The sequence below is a fragment of the Bufo gargarizans genome, chromosome 3 (assembly GCF_014858855.1).
Source record: "Bufo gargarizans isolate SCDJY-AF-19 chromosome 3, ASM1485885v1, whole genome shotgun sequence".
Lineage (NCBI taxonomy): Eukaryota > Metazoa > Chordata > Amphibia > Anura > Bufonidae > Bufo > Bufo gargarizans.
The window spans coordinates 209,491,414-209,505,439 of record NC_058082.1 but is presented as its reverse complement, the minus strand read 5'-3'; the positions used below and the strand labels follow the sequence as shown (position 1 = coordinate 209,505,439).

At 38.4% G+C, this 14,026-nt stretch overlaps 1 protein-coding gene across 4 annotated transcripts in view; it reads right to left on the bottom strand.

Annotated features, from left to right (window-relative positions):
* Nucleotides 1-14,026, bottom strand: part of EDAR (ectodysplasin A receptor) — a 111,831-nt gene that overhangs the window by 13,618 nt on the left and 84,187 nt on the right. For all 4 annotated transcript variants that reach the window (XM_044284807.1, XM_044284804.1, XM_044284806.1 and 1 more), the window contains exons 6-10: nt 5,610-5,696; nt 5,151-5,279; nt 4,564-4,635; nt 2,859-2,934; nt 1,181-1,340 (exon numbers count right to left, since the gene is read on the bottom strand). In XM_044284807.1, coding sequence (XP_044140742.1) covers nt 1,181-1,340; nt 2,859-2,934; nt 4,564-4,635; nt 5,151-5,279; nt 5,610-5,696 — 524 coding nt within the window. The remainder of the gene's footprint in view (nt 1-1,180; nt 1,341-2,858; nt 2,935-4,563; nt 4,636-5,150; nt 5,280-5,609; nt 5,697-14,026) is intronic.

The window sequence follows — 14,026 nt, the reverse complement described above, 5'->3', positions numbered from 1 at the left end:
GGATGAAATGCGGAGATGACAGCACTGCCCTATAATACTACAAGAGTCCACAGACCTATGCGGATTATTATGACTGTAATATAATATACTTTATTCACCTATGTACAGATAAATAATATCAATGTTGATGAGCCTTTGGATGCATTGCATGCATTGATACCACAGTATCACAGGCACTCACTAATGTATTGTGATTGTCCATATTGCCTCCTTTGCTGGATTGATTGATTTTTCCATCACATTATACACGGCTTGTATCCAGGGGTTAGGGCCACTGCTGCAGCTCAGATACGAGGTGGCCTGTATGGGAGCTTCTGTGCATGCGTGCCTATGCATACTCCCATGGTCCCGTCCACCAGAGAGGCTGGAGCTTTTTTCCTATTGTGTGCAAGCACGACCAACACTGCTGGATTACAGGGTGGTCCATAAGAGCAGTGTATAATGTTTCCATCACGTTATGCACTGCTCGTTTCAATGGTTAGGGTCACCCTGCAATCCAACAGCAGTGACCATGCTTGCACACTAAAGGAAAAAGCACCACCCTATGCACACTCCCACAGTCCCAGCCACCAGAGAGGCAGATGCTTTTTTTGTAACCATGGAAACAAGCAGTGTGAAATGTGATGAAAAAATGTATCTAGCCAGCAAAGGAGGCAATATGGACAATCACAATACATTAGTAAGTGCCATGTATTAACTTTCTCTACATGATAAATGTAATTTACTGAAGTCAGACTACCCCTTTAAACGTTGTAGTATAACTGGCAAGGAATTCACCCAACACTGACTATTAGATATTCTAATGTTAAGAACTGTTGCGTTTCTTTTATTGGGCACAGACAGTGGGGATTGAGTCGGTCAGCTCCTAGGTTGGACAAACCTTGAAAAAATAAATATATTCCGTCTGCTCAGCCCCTCCTGCTATGTAACAAGCTGCCTGCAGATTGCACTGCATTTCCCAGTGACAGGGTCCCCATGATACACAACAATACACAGCTGCATTCCCATATCTTTAAAAGCAAGACTGATCTTCAGGGCAACTGCCCGCCTGACGCTCTTGAAAGGCCTTTGCCCTAAATGGTATGGATCTTGGCAGTACTAGTCTGAAGCAGTGACTACTGTAGATAAACTCCAGAGAATAACATATGCTGATCTTTTTCATATGTGCAGAGATCCTTACCCCAGTCAGTTTATTATTTGCAGCTGATTTATCCTTTGCCAAGTGAACTAAGGACAGGAGACAGAGTTCGGGTGTCCCTTGTTTGTCAAGAGCTGCTTCCTCATCACTATCCATGCTCCGACTCAGAAGATGTTCATTCTCAGAGGAGGCATCATTTTCACTGATCAAAGATGAAAAGGAGATTTACTTTTACTTTGCATACCACTATTACTTCCCAATGTCACCCATTGTCCCATATGTGGAAATGAGAGTTAGAAAAGAGGCAACAGATATTCGAGAAGATGGTCGGCCGACACATTGTATCCGAATGTATGGGTGAAAAAACAAGACTAACCTTTGCACCTAGATAGATAGACAGATATGAAATAGAGATAGATAGATAGATAGATAGATAGATAGATATGAAATAGAGATTGATAGATAGATAATAGATCGATATGAAATAGAGATAGATAGATAGATATGAAATAGAGATTGATAGATAGATAATAGATCGATATGAAATAGAGATAGATAGATAGATATGAAATAGAGATTGATAGATAGATAATAGATCGATATGAAATAGAGATATACAGATAGATAGATATGAAATAGAGATAGATAGATAGATAGATAGATATGAAATAGAGATATACAGATAGATAGATATGAAATAGAGATATACAGATAGATAGATATGAAATAGAGATATACAGATAGATAGATATGAAATAGAGATAGATAGATAGATAGATAGATAGATATGAAATAGAGATATACAGATAGACAGATATGAAATAGAGATAGATAGATAGATAGATAATAGATCGATATCAAATAGAGATATACAGATAGATAGATAGATAGATAGATAGATAATAGATCGATATCAAATAGAGATATACAGATAGATAGATAGATAGATAGATAGATAGATAGGAAATAGAGATAGATAGAAAAAAGAGATATACAGACAGATAGATAGATAATAGATAGATAATAGATAGATAGATGATAGATAGATAGAAAATAGGCAGCACACTCACATGAAAAAATGGAGGTGTTTATTCACCCATGCTGGAAGCGCAACGTTTCGGCTCTATACTGGAGCCTTTAGAAAGGCTTCCTTCCGGTTTGAGTGAATAAACACCTCAATTTTTTCATGTGAGTGTGCTGCCTGATTTCTAATTGTTTGCATTGATGGGCCGTTGTCAGACCTAGGGGCTTGCACCTCTCTTTTTTCCATATACTTTTTGTTCTTGTGCTACCATTCTCTGATTTATTATAGATAGAAAATAGAGATAGATAGATAGATAGATGATAGATATGAGATAGATACCGTAGATAGATAGATAGGCTGAAGAAATTCCACTGCACATCCAAGGCGTAAAAATAAGTAGAAGACTTTATTCACCAGACACGCAACGTTTCGATCCGCTTCCTGGGATCTTTCTCAGGAAAGATCCTAGGAAGCGGATCGAAATGTGCCGTGGAATTTCTTCAGCCTATTATTTGGAGGGGGATCGCCTCCTCAGCCGCTGGCACTCCGCCTGTACTTTGGATATAGCTGTGCTGCTCAACTCTCTTTTCCTTGTCTAGATAGCTAGATAGATAGATATGTTAAAGATTGGCAGGGGCAGAGGGCAGTATACAAGGCATACCATCATCACTTTTATTGACTTGTCCATGTACTCACTTTTTTTCAGTTTTTGTCTGTGTTTCTGAGAGTTTTTCAAACTCATCTTTTTCAGCATAGATGACAACATTTTCAGCTGTAAAATATTATTCACTGTTGAGACTCAAAAAGATTACAGCTGTTTTCTTACAAATGTAGTTATTATATGAGCACATATCTCAGTAACGCATGGATCATATTAGACACTTGGCAGTATTCATATGCTTGCTATACAGTTTCCATGGCAGGTACTGAGGTTACTCAATCAATAAGCTCACAGGAGTTTTCCCATAATAGAAAACGTAACCAAATTTCACGGACAGTCAGAATTGTTTCGGACAAATTGGAAAACCCCAAATGAACCATATAGATTGTAAGTTCTATGTCTACAGCTCCGTTCGCACATCACAGCTGTTACTAAAAAATTTACTTTGCACTCACATTACCCCCACATTACCTTGACAGGCCTAACAAGTGTGGGGGTGCTGTGCCAAATCCCGGGTGTTGGCAGAGAAGTGCACAGGTGCAGGCACTTTCCATTAAAGTCAATGGGTGACATCCAGCTGTGTGTATGACCTTTCTGATTAAGGCTAGTTCACACTAGAGACACATTCTTCCGGCGGAGATACAGCCTGTAGGAAGGCATTGTATTCGGCTTTGCCGCTTAAGCCTGGAGCACAACCCCTGCCCCATTGACTATAATGGGACTTGATGGGGTTCCGGCCTGTTTCCAGCATTAGTGTTGGGATTTGTACGGACAAATGCTATTGCAAGCAGTGTTTTTTGTCCACCCTAATCCCAGAACGAATGCTCTGGAAACAGGCCTGATAACCGCTGAGTCCCATTATAGTAAATGCTTTCCGGCTTGGTCAGGTAGTAGTCACCTATTTCAGAACAGCCTGCCGGAAGAATTTACCGCTAGTGTGAAACTAGCCTAAATCACTAAAGTTTCTTATTGTTTCAACTGGCTACTTACCCTAATGGACGATACAAGTGAAAATGCTTCTTTTTAAAGGAGTCTTTTTTTTCCCCTTAAAGGATATGTTCACCTTCACAACCATTTTTTTTATTGTTCAAATTTTTCATTAAAAATTAAAAATGACTCACCTTTGTAATAAGTGTTAATAAAAAAAAACAATCACTAGCATTTTGTTTTGCCAGCTCCTGTGCAGACAACATGTCTCCATGGTAACAGACAACAAACACACCTTCTATAGTCTGATCCTGTAGTCAGAGTTCCCTCCATTTGTCCCCTACTTTATGCTAACATTTAGTAGGTTAGCAAGAAGTAGAGGTCAAATAGAATTGAGTATGACTGAAAGACCCGACTGTATAGGGCTTGTTTGGTGTCTGTGACCATGGAGACGTATAGGTCTGTATAGATGCTTTAGAAACAACATAGGACATTTTTAATTATAATGAATTTTTAATAAAGTTGCTTCATTTCTTTTTATAGATGCATGATTGCAAAGGTAGACATAGCCGTTAAGGTGTATGCCCAACCTCGAAATCCATTTGGTCCAAAACATGATGTTGATTCATTTTTTAATATATATTTATCTAAACCTTTCAAAGTTTCATGATTCTGATGCAGGGCTGCAAACCTCCCCTGCACAGATCATATAACCCTGCCTTCTGCCACCACTACAGGGGAACCGTAAAATATATACCATATTATAGGTCTGTGAAAATGATGTTTTACTGTCATGCATATACAAATACTTACGTGGCACTTCTTTTTTTTCTTCTTGTGGAATGGCTTGAGCTTCTACGTTCTTTGAATTTATTGTACAGCATGCTAATGAACAGACAAAGTGATCATTAAAAAGAGCTGACTATTTGCTGTCCAGAACATGAAAGGTTATAGAATAGTATAGTACCGAAAGCCTCCAAATGATTACTGTTTGGTTTGTATCTTAAAACATATTATGTTCCTCCAGAGACCAGGCTACTTATTACCTTTTTATACTAATCACTTCCAATATGTGCATTTTTAGGTAAAATATAAACAAAATACAAACAACCACCAAAGAATACTCTATATTTGTATCTATTAGGCTCTGTTCACATCTGCATCGGATCTCCTCCATTGCACATTCTGTAATTTTCAGAGGAAAGTGGTGGACACCTCTGTGGAACCTGACAGACCACATTACAAGCCAGTGCGGTCAGCTGAGCATCATTGGTGTCCATTGTTTGACTTACAAACAGAAGCCACAATGCAACCAGCTTTAGAATTTTTATCAATACTCAAGTGACACAACTATATCTCCAACATAATATCTTGTTCTTTTCTTCACCTATTGCCATTACCTCGAACGGAAGGCTTGGTCTTGACCATGTAGAACATGATGATGAGGACAATAGCAATGGCCATGATGAATATTGTCGACATTGCGATAATAAGAGCAGTTGCCAAATGTCCCTGCCCTTGCACGTCCACTAAAAAAAAAGAGAAATCATTTTTATTTCACATGGTACAGTAGGTGCATCTTTATTCCCTGTTAAACCAAGATGATCAATAGAACAAGTTCACTACCCTACTGTTAACAAAATGGCTGTATGAGATGAACCTGATCCATTAGCTGTAAAAAGTACATTCTCCCTATAAGCTATATCCAGTGAGAATTACTAGAACAGTATGATACACAACTGACCAGATAATGTAAGGACTTTGTTATACTAAAGCAGAGAGACCTGTAATACATTCCAGAAAGTATATAAATGGGACGATGAGTAAACACCATGGCCCTGGTCACTTTCCTATCTTACCTTTATGGGCATGCTGGAAAGGAGAGGTAGTGCTGGAGCCCATGACTTTGGTTGAGCTCCCAAGTACGTAATGAGGAGTTCCAATACCTGAGAAAAAAAATAAACTACTTTAACACTCTGCTTTCGTACATATACACATAAGCCCTAAATAAAGCTAAATATAATGTATTATACTGTGCAGTTATCGAATTCATTACATCACAAAGTATTCACCACCTGTCTAGTAGGTCAGCATGAATTCATTTTTCATATGCACATTGAGAATTATTGACTGACCAAAATAGGAAGGGCCTGCATTCATGTAACACAAAGCAATCTACAGCTAAAAATAGCAAAATAGACCATAGACCAAATTAAAGGGACACTTCCATCAACACTGACCCAAGCGGAGATAGACTACACTCATCGCCTATGGGTTCCTGTGGATATCATTCCATCCAGAGACTGAATTCTATAAGCTGTGATATCTATATCCCTTATTTTTTTTAAAAAAATCCTGTAATCTAATGTCTTTATTTTGGAGACAATGCATCATTTTACTATACATGTTCAGCTTACGAAATTACAAATAGAATCTGACAGTAACATTGTGTGAGAATGGGTGGTCTGACATGTTGTAAATATATCCCCAGTGATTGCATATCTGTAAAAATAATTGTTTATGATCTTTGTAAAAATGTAATACATTTTTTTTTTTAAATATGAAATTTCCAAGGTCCTATTCGCAGCCTGCATCGGCAGTGATTGCAGTTTTGTGAACAGAACCTAACATTTCTTTAATTATTACTGGTGCAAATTCATCAAATCCTGCTCCTGCCTCCGGGTTTTTTGTGTATCTACACATGCTTGTATAGAGGCTGCCATCATACGGTGGGATGGGGTTGAGGAAAACTGGGCTCTATTTATGAGTCCCCTGTATTACTTTTATTACTATTTTACAAGAACAGCCCTATTATTCTTTAAGATTTGTCAGCAGGCTCAGGGAACCTATATTTATAATATGTGGCCATAAATTAGAGTAGTATATTAATATGACACTATAATAAATAATCCAGTATGTATAATCCATGTATAATCCAGTATAATCCATAGGAAAAAAGAATTGGCACCTTAAACTTAATAACAGATTGCTCCATCGCTAGCACCAATAGATGTATTGGTAATTTGGTATTAGTCTTTTGGAGAATTTTAGCGTTAAAGTTTTTCATCACAGGGGCTCAATACTGGAAAAAAAACTGATCAGTTTTATCCTAATGCATTCTGAATGGAAAGCAATCCGTTCAGTATGCATCAGGATTTCTTCAGTTCAGTCCCTCTTACGGTATTTGACCGGAGAAAATACTGCAGCATGCTGCAGTATTTTCTCCGGCCAAAATTCTGGAACACTTGCCGGAATGCCGGATCCGGCATTAATTTCCATTTAAATGTATTAAAGCCGGATCCGGTGGCAAGTGTTCTGGAAAACCGGTTCTGGTTTCCCGGTCTGCGCATGAGCAGACCTTTAAAAATGTGAAAAAAATAAATACATAAATACCGGATCCGTTTTCCGGATGACACCGTCAGACGAATCCGGAACCATAAACAAATGCTGTCTGTTTGCATACAGATTTCCGGATGCGGCAAACAGTTCCAGCAACGGAACTGCCTTCCGGAATCCTCTAACACAAGTGCGAAATTACCCTTAGCCATTCAGATGTAGACTTGTTTTTGCATTTTGATAATTATCTTGCTGTATTACTAATTTATCTTTTAGCTTTCATTTATCCTTTAGCTTACAGACATAGGAGGGGGGGATTTATCATGAGGGGAATATATGAAGTCAGTTTTGTTTGAGTCTACATTGGTGTACCTTATGCCTCATTTATCAAACTTTGCACATTGCTAACCACATCCACTTTCCCACCAAGTTTTTAAAACTGGAGTGAGTAGTTACAAAATAGTATTGTTGTGCAGGTAAGCCCAAAAAGTCACTAAGCCCTGTTTTGTGATTTTTTTTTTTAAGCCAAAATTCTGGAGTGTGGGGCTTGATAAATTCCTTCCAAAGTCTGATTTTCCAATTGAAGTAAACTCCACTTGAACTGAGGAAGTCGTGTAACTTCCAGGATTACTTGTGTACTTGGAAAATACTGCATGTATGCCACTTCTTAAAAAATGCATAATTGTTAGAAATCTTCTGTTTGGAGTTACACTACTGATTGATTATGTCTCTGCATTTATAAACTATTCGGATAAATCTATTTTCACAACTATTTACCCTTTTTATCTTGATTTAGGTTTACATGGTGCTCATTTAAAAACCCTGTGGTGGTTGATTAGCATTTATGGCAAGGTTACATACATGGTGAAGCTTAAAGGGAATGTGACCTGCTATTTAAATCACTTTTTTATGTTTAACATTTGTTGTTTTAAATTTTTCATGTCATTTTTTATATTTAAACTATCAAGAAAAAACCTGCAGTTTTCACACTGGACACTTTGTCTAATTGGCGCCACTTCTTGGTTTGTACAGATCTCTCTACTGCAGTTAACTCATTCTAACCCTGCCTGTAATGATATCGCCTCTGTGTACAGATAAGACAGGATCCTCCATTCACAATGGGTAATAGTCAAAGCGTATCTATTCTTTCCTTGTACAATGACCTCTGCACAGGTCACAGAGCATGCCTAGAAAATTCTCCCTTATAAGTCAATGAGGTCGCCTCCTGTCCATTGTGTCTATGGCTCATGAGGCTGCCGTAAAGCAATTTTTAATGCTATGTAAATGCTGTTAAGAACAATTCAGGCAAGATGGCCGCCTCCATAATAATGTTCAGTAAATAAAAAATAAATAAAAATGTTCAATCGGAAAATAAAAACAGATTAGAAAAAAGATGTGTTACTATAAGTTTTTTTTGTGTGGTGACACATTTCCTTTAAGGTCTTTTTACATGGAGTGGTTTGTTATGTAGTTGTTAGGTAGTTATTGGGAACCAACCAGATGTTACCGATAATTGTCTGATTGTCAGTAGAGATGAAGGCAGCAATCACCTCTGCTGTAAGGGGACACATGATTGCTAAAGAGATGCTTGTCCCCCTAAAACCCCTCTTTAGATTGCTCAATCTGCTGAACAGCAATCATGAGTTTTGGTGACATACTCACCCAATGAATGAGCGGTTGCTCGTTCATCGGGTGATAGCCGGCATCTTTTACACGGGCCAATTATCAGGAATAAGTATTTATACAAATGTTTATTCCCAGTAGTGGGCCTGATTCATTATTGGTCTGTGTAAAAGGACCTTCAGTTTCAAGGATTTAAAAGATCAGCATGAAATTGTAGGGATAAATAGTTGTACATTTTGCGGTTGAAAGGAGAGTGAACCAGTCAATACATTAATGGAGCACATTTTGTCCTATGGCTCCTAGATAACAGTCCCATCAACAACTGCAATACTCAAAGCTACAAAATGCAATAAAGGGGACACCTAGGAATACTTTTATTCAGAGTGCCCTAAAATGACATAAGAATTGAGGCCCATTCCGGGTATTCAGATATTTGCCAAGAGAACAACAAGCTAATGCATATGGTGGCTAAATGTCCTCTGATGTCCTCCATCGTATTTATGGGGGAGTCAGGGAAAATAGTCATTAGCCAAATACTTATTGAAATATTCAGAGTAGAATTAATTTAGAATATTAAGAAAACATAAGTCTCTGAAACAATGAGCCTAAAATCATCAAGAAAAAGAAATAATGCTGAAATGAAAAGGAATTCCCTGTACAAAGGAAGAAAAGCATCAATTTCCTTCAGTCATGTGGGTCTACCATTGCTCATGGTTCACAGGAAAAGTGTATTATGTTCAGCAGGTGCTATGTAGTATGTGATCATGCTGTTGATGAGATCAGCGGGAAGACAGAGTCATCAGACCTAATAATGTAATGTAATGTACGTTTGATCTCAGCCGGAACACTGGTGAACTGCTCTGTGCAGCCTGTTAAATGTGATAGCAAGTCAAAGCACGCTCGTAACATGAGAATCAGACAAAACATCAATTCATTTGAGTCTGATAATTAAAGGAAATATGAGGAGATAGCGACGGCTTGCTGTGGCCTGAAAGACTTGGTTGGCAATTTTAGATTTCTAAGACTTGGCATGTATCACCTAGTAACATTTTTGTGGAGAGTGCAATGGCGGCTGAAAGCCAAAGTTTTACTTTACCTGGCTTCCTTATAAAATGTTAAAACAATGAGCTGATCAGTCAGAGAGCTGGTACTCTGGTCATCAGGGGAAGGGCAGACCACTGCTGACCCAGGTTTAGCACAGGGCTAATATGGGGAAAGGTAAGAATGAGGCATAAAAACTATGCACCTACTGACAAATTTTGCACAGCAAAAAGTACCACAAAGTTTACAAACAATACCTCCATATAAGGTTAAAAACAAGGTATAAGTAATAATTGGAACCCATGAAGTTTGCCACTGAAGACATTCATCTATTAGTCAAAGAGAAGAGCGACTTGAATTTGAAAAGAACTGTATAATGCTTATTTTTCCCCTATAGTGGAACCGCAGGACAATGAACACGTACAGCAGAGTTGCCTCCTAGATTACAGCGATCACTGGAGGTCCCAGCAGGTGAGCTTATCCCTGGGGAACCTATAATCAAAAAAGGATTGTTCGCAGAGGACAACCCTTAATACTGAATGGCAAATAGTGAGATGTATAAATATATATATATATATATATATATATATATATATACACACATATATTCGTCATGGAAAATAATAATATGCAGTAAATGAAAATAAATAATAAATTGTGGGCACATAATGGTGCCAGGTTCCATTGTTTTTATGGTGAGATTACGCTGCATGATATGTTTTATTCTAAGGAAACAGATTTCCCACTAGAATTACTGTTTTTATAAGATTATATAAAATGTTTTTATTGAGAAATTCCCAGCTGGATTTTTGTTTAAACATGGTCAATATGCAGCAGAACATACATTTCATGGAGAAAGTAGAGCCTTGGGTTTTTATTACGCTAGGCTGTCGGTAACATTAGTGGAAATGATCAAGTCTTCACCTTTGATAAACATTGGTAATGTAGTCAACTAGTAAAAAGGCAGAAAGAATATGCTGACTTGAAATGCTAGCATGGTCTTAGATGTCTACTAGACATATGGCTGTTCATGTGATAATGAGACAAACGGTATTTGGATATTTATTTGTGAGCTATGTATTTAAAGTGACGCTCTGATTTACGAAAAAAATAAATCACATTAACTGGGGAATAAACAGAACCTTTACATCTTTTAGCTGCAGTTCCATCAATCCCCGTCCTTCGTTTCTGCTATTCAAGATGGCTGCACCACTTCTCAGACTGCCTGATACACACTGTGCGTTTGGTAGCCCAAGACATTCCGCTGGTTTTGGACTGACCATCACTGCTCACAGTGCTGGCCAATCAAAGGGCAGGGCTGGACGAGTAGGAATTATCTTGGGCCACCAATGTACAGTGAGCATCTGTTCTGTGAAGCGGTGAGGTCATCTTGGATGGAAGAAGAGGAAGAAGAAGAGGATTCCAGGTAATAGCAGATCCACAACTAAGTTGATGAAAAGGAGGTCACCAAGTGTTCTGTTTGTTCCCCAGTTAATCAAAATTTGCTTCTTGTATTATATAAATGAGCCACAGTCCAACAGCACATATTGTTCATTCAAAGTACTACAATATTCAAGGCTCATTTTAAAAGCAGCAAGATGAGATCACACTGCAGGCAGAAGCATAGCCATAAGGGGTATAGAGGTAGCAGATGCACCCAGGCCACATAAGACACTAGGATTATAAATGTTCTGTTGGAGACCTAGTTACAAATTTTGCAGTGGAACAGAAGAAGCTTCAAGTTATGCCTGGATACAGATAAGTTAATACCAGAGAATGGACAAAATCAAAAAGAAATAATCAACTTGTGGAATAAAATAACTACTATACTTTTATTTTGTTATTAGGTGCAGTGTCTCAAGCACAGACCCTCTACACTATGGCACTTGGAGAACCTATGAATCCATGTTACAAAGCCGTAGACACACCATGTGACACTTCCATACTATGCTATGTACAGTAGTTGAACATGCCACTTTTTTCCTCACAAGCTCATACAGCAATCTTGTCTGTGTCTGAAATCGAAGACCTGTGGCAGTACAATATGGTCTTTCGGGTTTTGTGTCCATACAACTGGGATCCGTAACATGCTACCATATACGTGAACTGAAGCTCATATAAAAGAGGCTACCAGAGATGAGCGAATTTAGTTTAAATTGAATTTGACACAAATTTTGCAAATAAAAATTTTTGGGGAATTGATTTGGGCAAGTTTCTTAAAATGGTGTTATTTGTCAGATGCGAAGACAAGAAAGATGAAGAAGATGGATCACCTGAAGCAGGAGGTCTCTGTGCATATACACAAGCAAGCAATCTGTGCCAAAAAGTGAAAATTTTCAGACTGCTTAAAAAATTGTTTTAAAATAGGATGTTACCACCAGCAACCATGTATTTGTCTCACTTTAGCAAATAGCATTTATTATGTAGATTAAGTTAATACAAGCTGCTTGCTAATGTATTGTTATTATCCATATTGCTTCCTCTGCTGGCTGGATTCATATTTCCATTACATTATACACTGATCGTTTCCATGGTTAGGGCCACCCTGCAATCCAACACTATAGGAAAAAGCACCAGCCTATGTGCACTCCCACAGTCCCAGCCACCATAGAGGCCGGAGCTTTTTTCGTAACCAAGGAAACGAGCAGTATATAATGTGATGGAAAAATGAGTCCAGACAGCAAAGGAAGCAATATGGACCATCACAATACATTAGTAAGTGGCTTGTATTAACTTTCTCTACATGATAAGTGCCATTTGCTGAAGTGAGACAACACCTTTAAACCAGCCAAGTCTATTCGACAGCCAAGATAGACCCTGCTATCTCTTGAGATAGGTAACACGACTAACTGCAGCTATATACAGTTTATCAACCTTCTCATGTGCTTCCTTTCTGTAAAAATAGTCATTTTTATGTAATATTCAAAATGGAAAACACAGTAATCTGTTCAATGTGTCCATAAAGAAAACCACATGTACTGGAAATCTATCAGATCCCTGTTACAAAAACGGCAGTCAATATTTTACAAGTTATTAAAAACTGTGCCCTCCAGCTACAGTACTAGGAACACTGTGCAGAGATGGAGAAAGAACATTTGGTTTCCTGAAATACGCACTTTGCTGAACAGGGTGGATTGTGGTTACTGTCTATGATATTGTAAAAAAAAAAATATGTCAGGCATAGAAATTGTATTTTGTATACAATAAATATATTTTGGACAATTTGTAGACAAGACCAGGAGACTTAGAGAGCCTGGGAGGTGCTGAGCAACAAGGGTTGAGACAAACATTAATCTGGGGGAGAAGGAGACTTTAGGGGCCATTGCTCAGTCTATGTGGGCTGTGAGTGCACCATCCCAGATTAGGGTGACCAGCAGATAGTGGGACTGGCTGCCCTTGAGACTACTGAGGGTCTGTTCATCCATGCCTAGTAAAGGGAGTTGATGAGTGGGCAAAGAGGGACCATAACAAGCTAAGTGTGTTACTGGAAGATAAGATTATGTAGAAGTGTGTTATCCCTCCTTCCACATCAAGGTTAACGTGTTGCACAGTGTTATGCAAGCAAATGATATCCTGTGTTAAAATTTCAGATGTATTGTTATAAGTTGAGTGACCCTTGAAGGAGATGTTGCCCCTTTCTAAGGACTGGGAATGTTTAGCCACACTGTGACCCTGTGCTGCGAGGGTTTTTTATAAGCTGCAGTGGGTAACTGGAAACCCACAAAAGTTAGTGTTGTTGCAGCAATTCCCATACTAAGGGACTGGTGAAACTCTGCAAGTGGGGTACCTGCGGGGCAGGCTGTAGCAGAGACCCACGGTTGCATAGTAGGATGAGATGATAGCCAGTTGTCAACCTGATTTGGTGTCATGTCCAGTATAAAGTGAGGTCCTCAACTCGGAAAGGTCCTGCCACTGTTGTAAAAATAAAGTTATTCTGTTCATCTGCAACTGCATTGTGTCATCTTAAAAGGGAGCTCAAGTATCTATAGTAAATAAGAGAAATTCAGATCCAGGTAAAGGGGTGGTCTTCTCAACGAGATGGTCTTTTAGAAAAGTTTTCACAGCAGATACCCAAATTCAGTAACTATTACTGCAAATATTATTTAGACACCAATCCAATCCAGGTGCTAACAAAAATAGGCAACAAGGGCCAAAAACAAATACTTCTGTTACACAAATTAGAGAGAACGGATTGCACGATGTAGTTAAGGAGGTATTTGGCCCCTGAGCGGCATTTAAATACCATCACAATATGCTCTGGCATCTATCCATGACT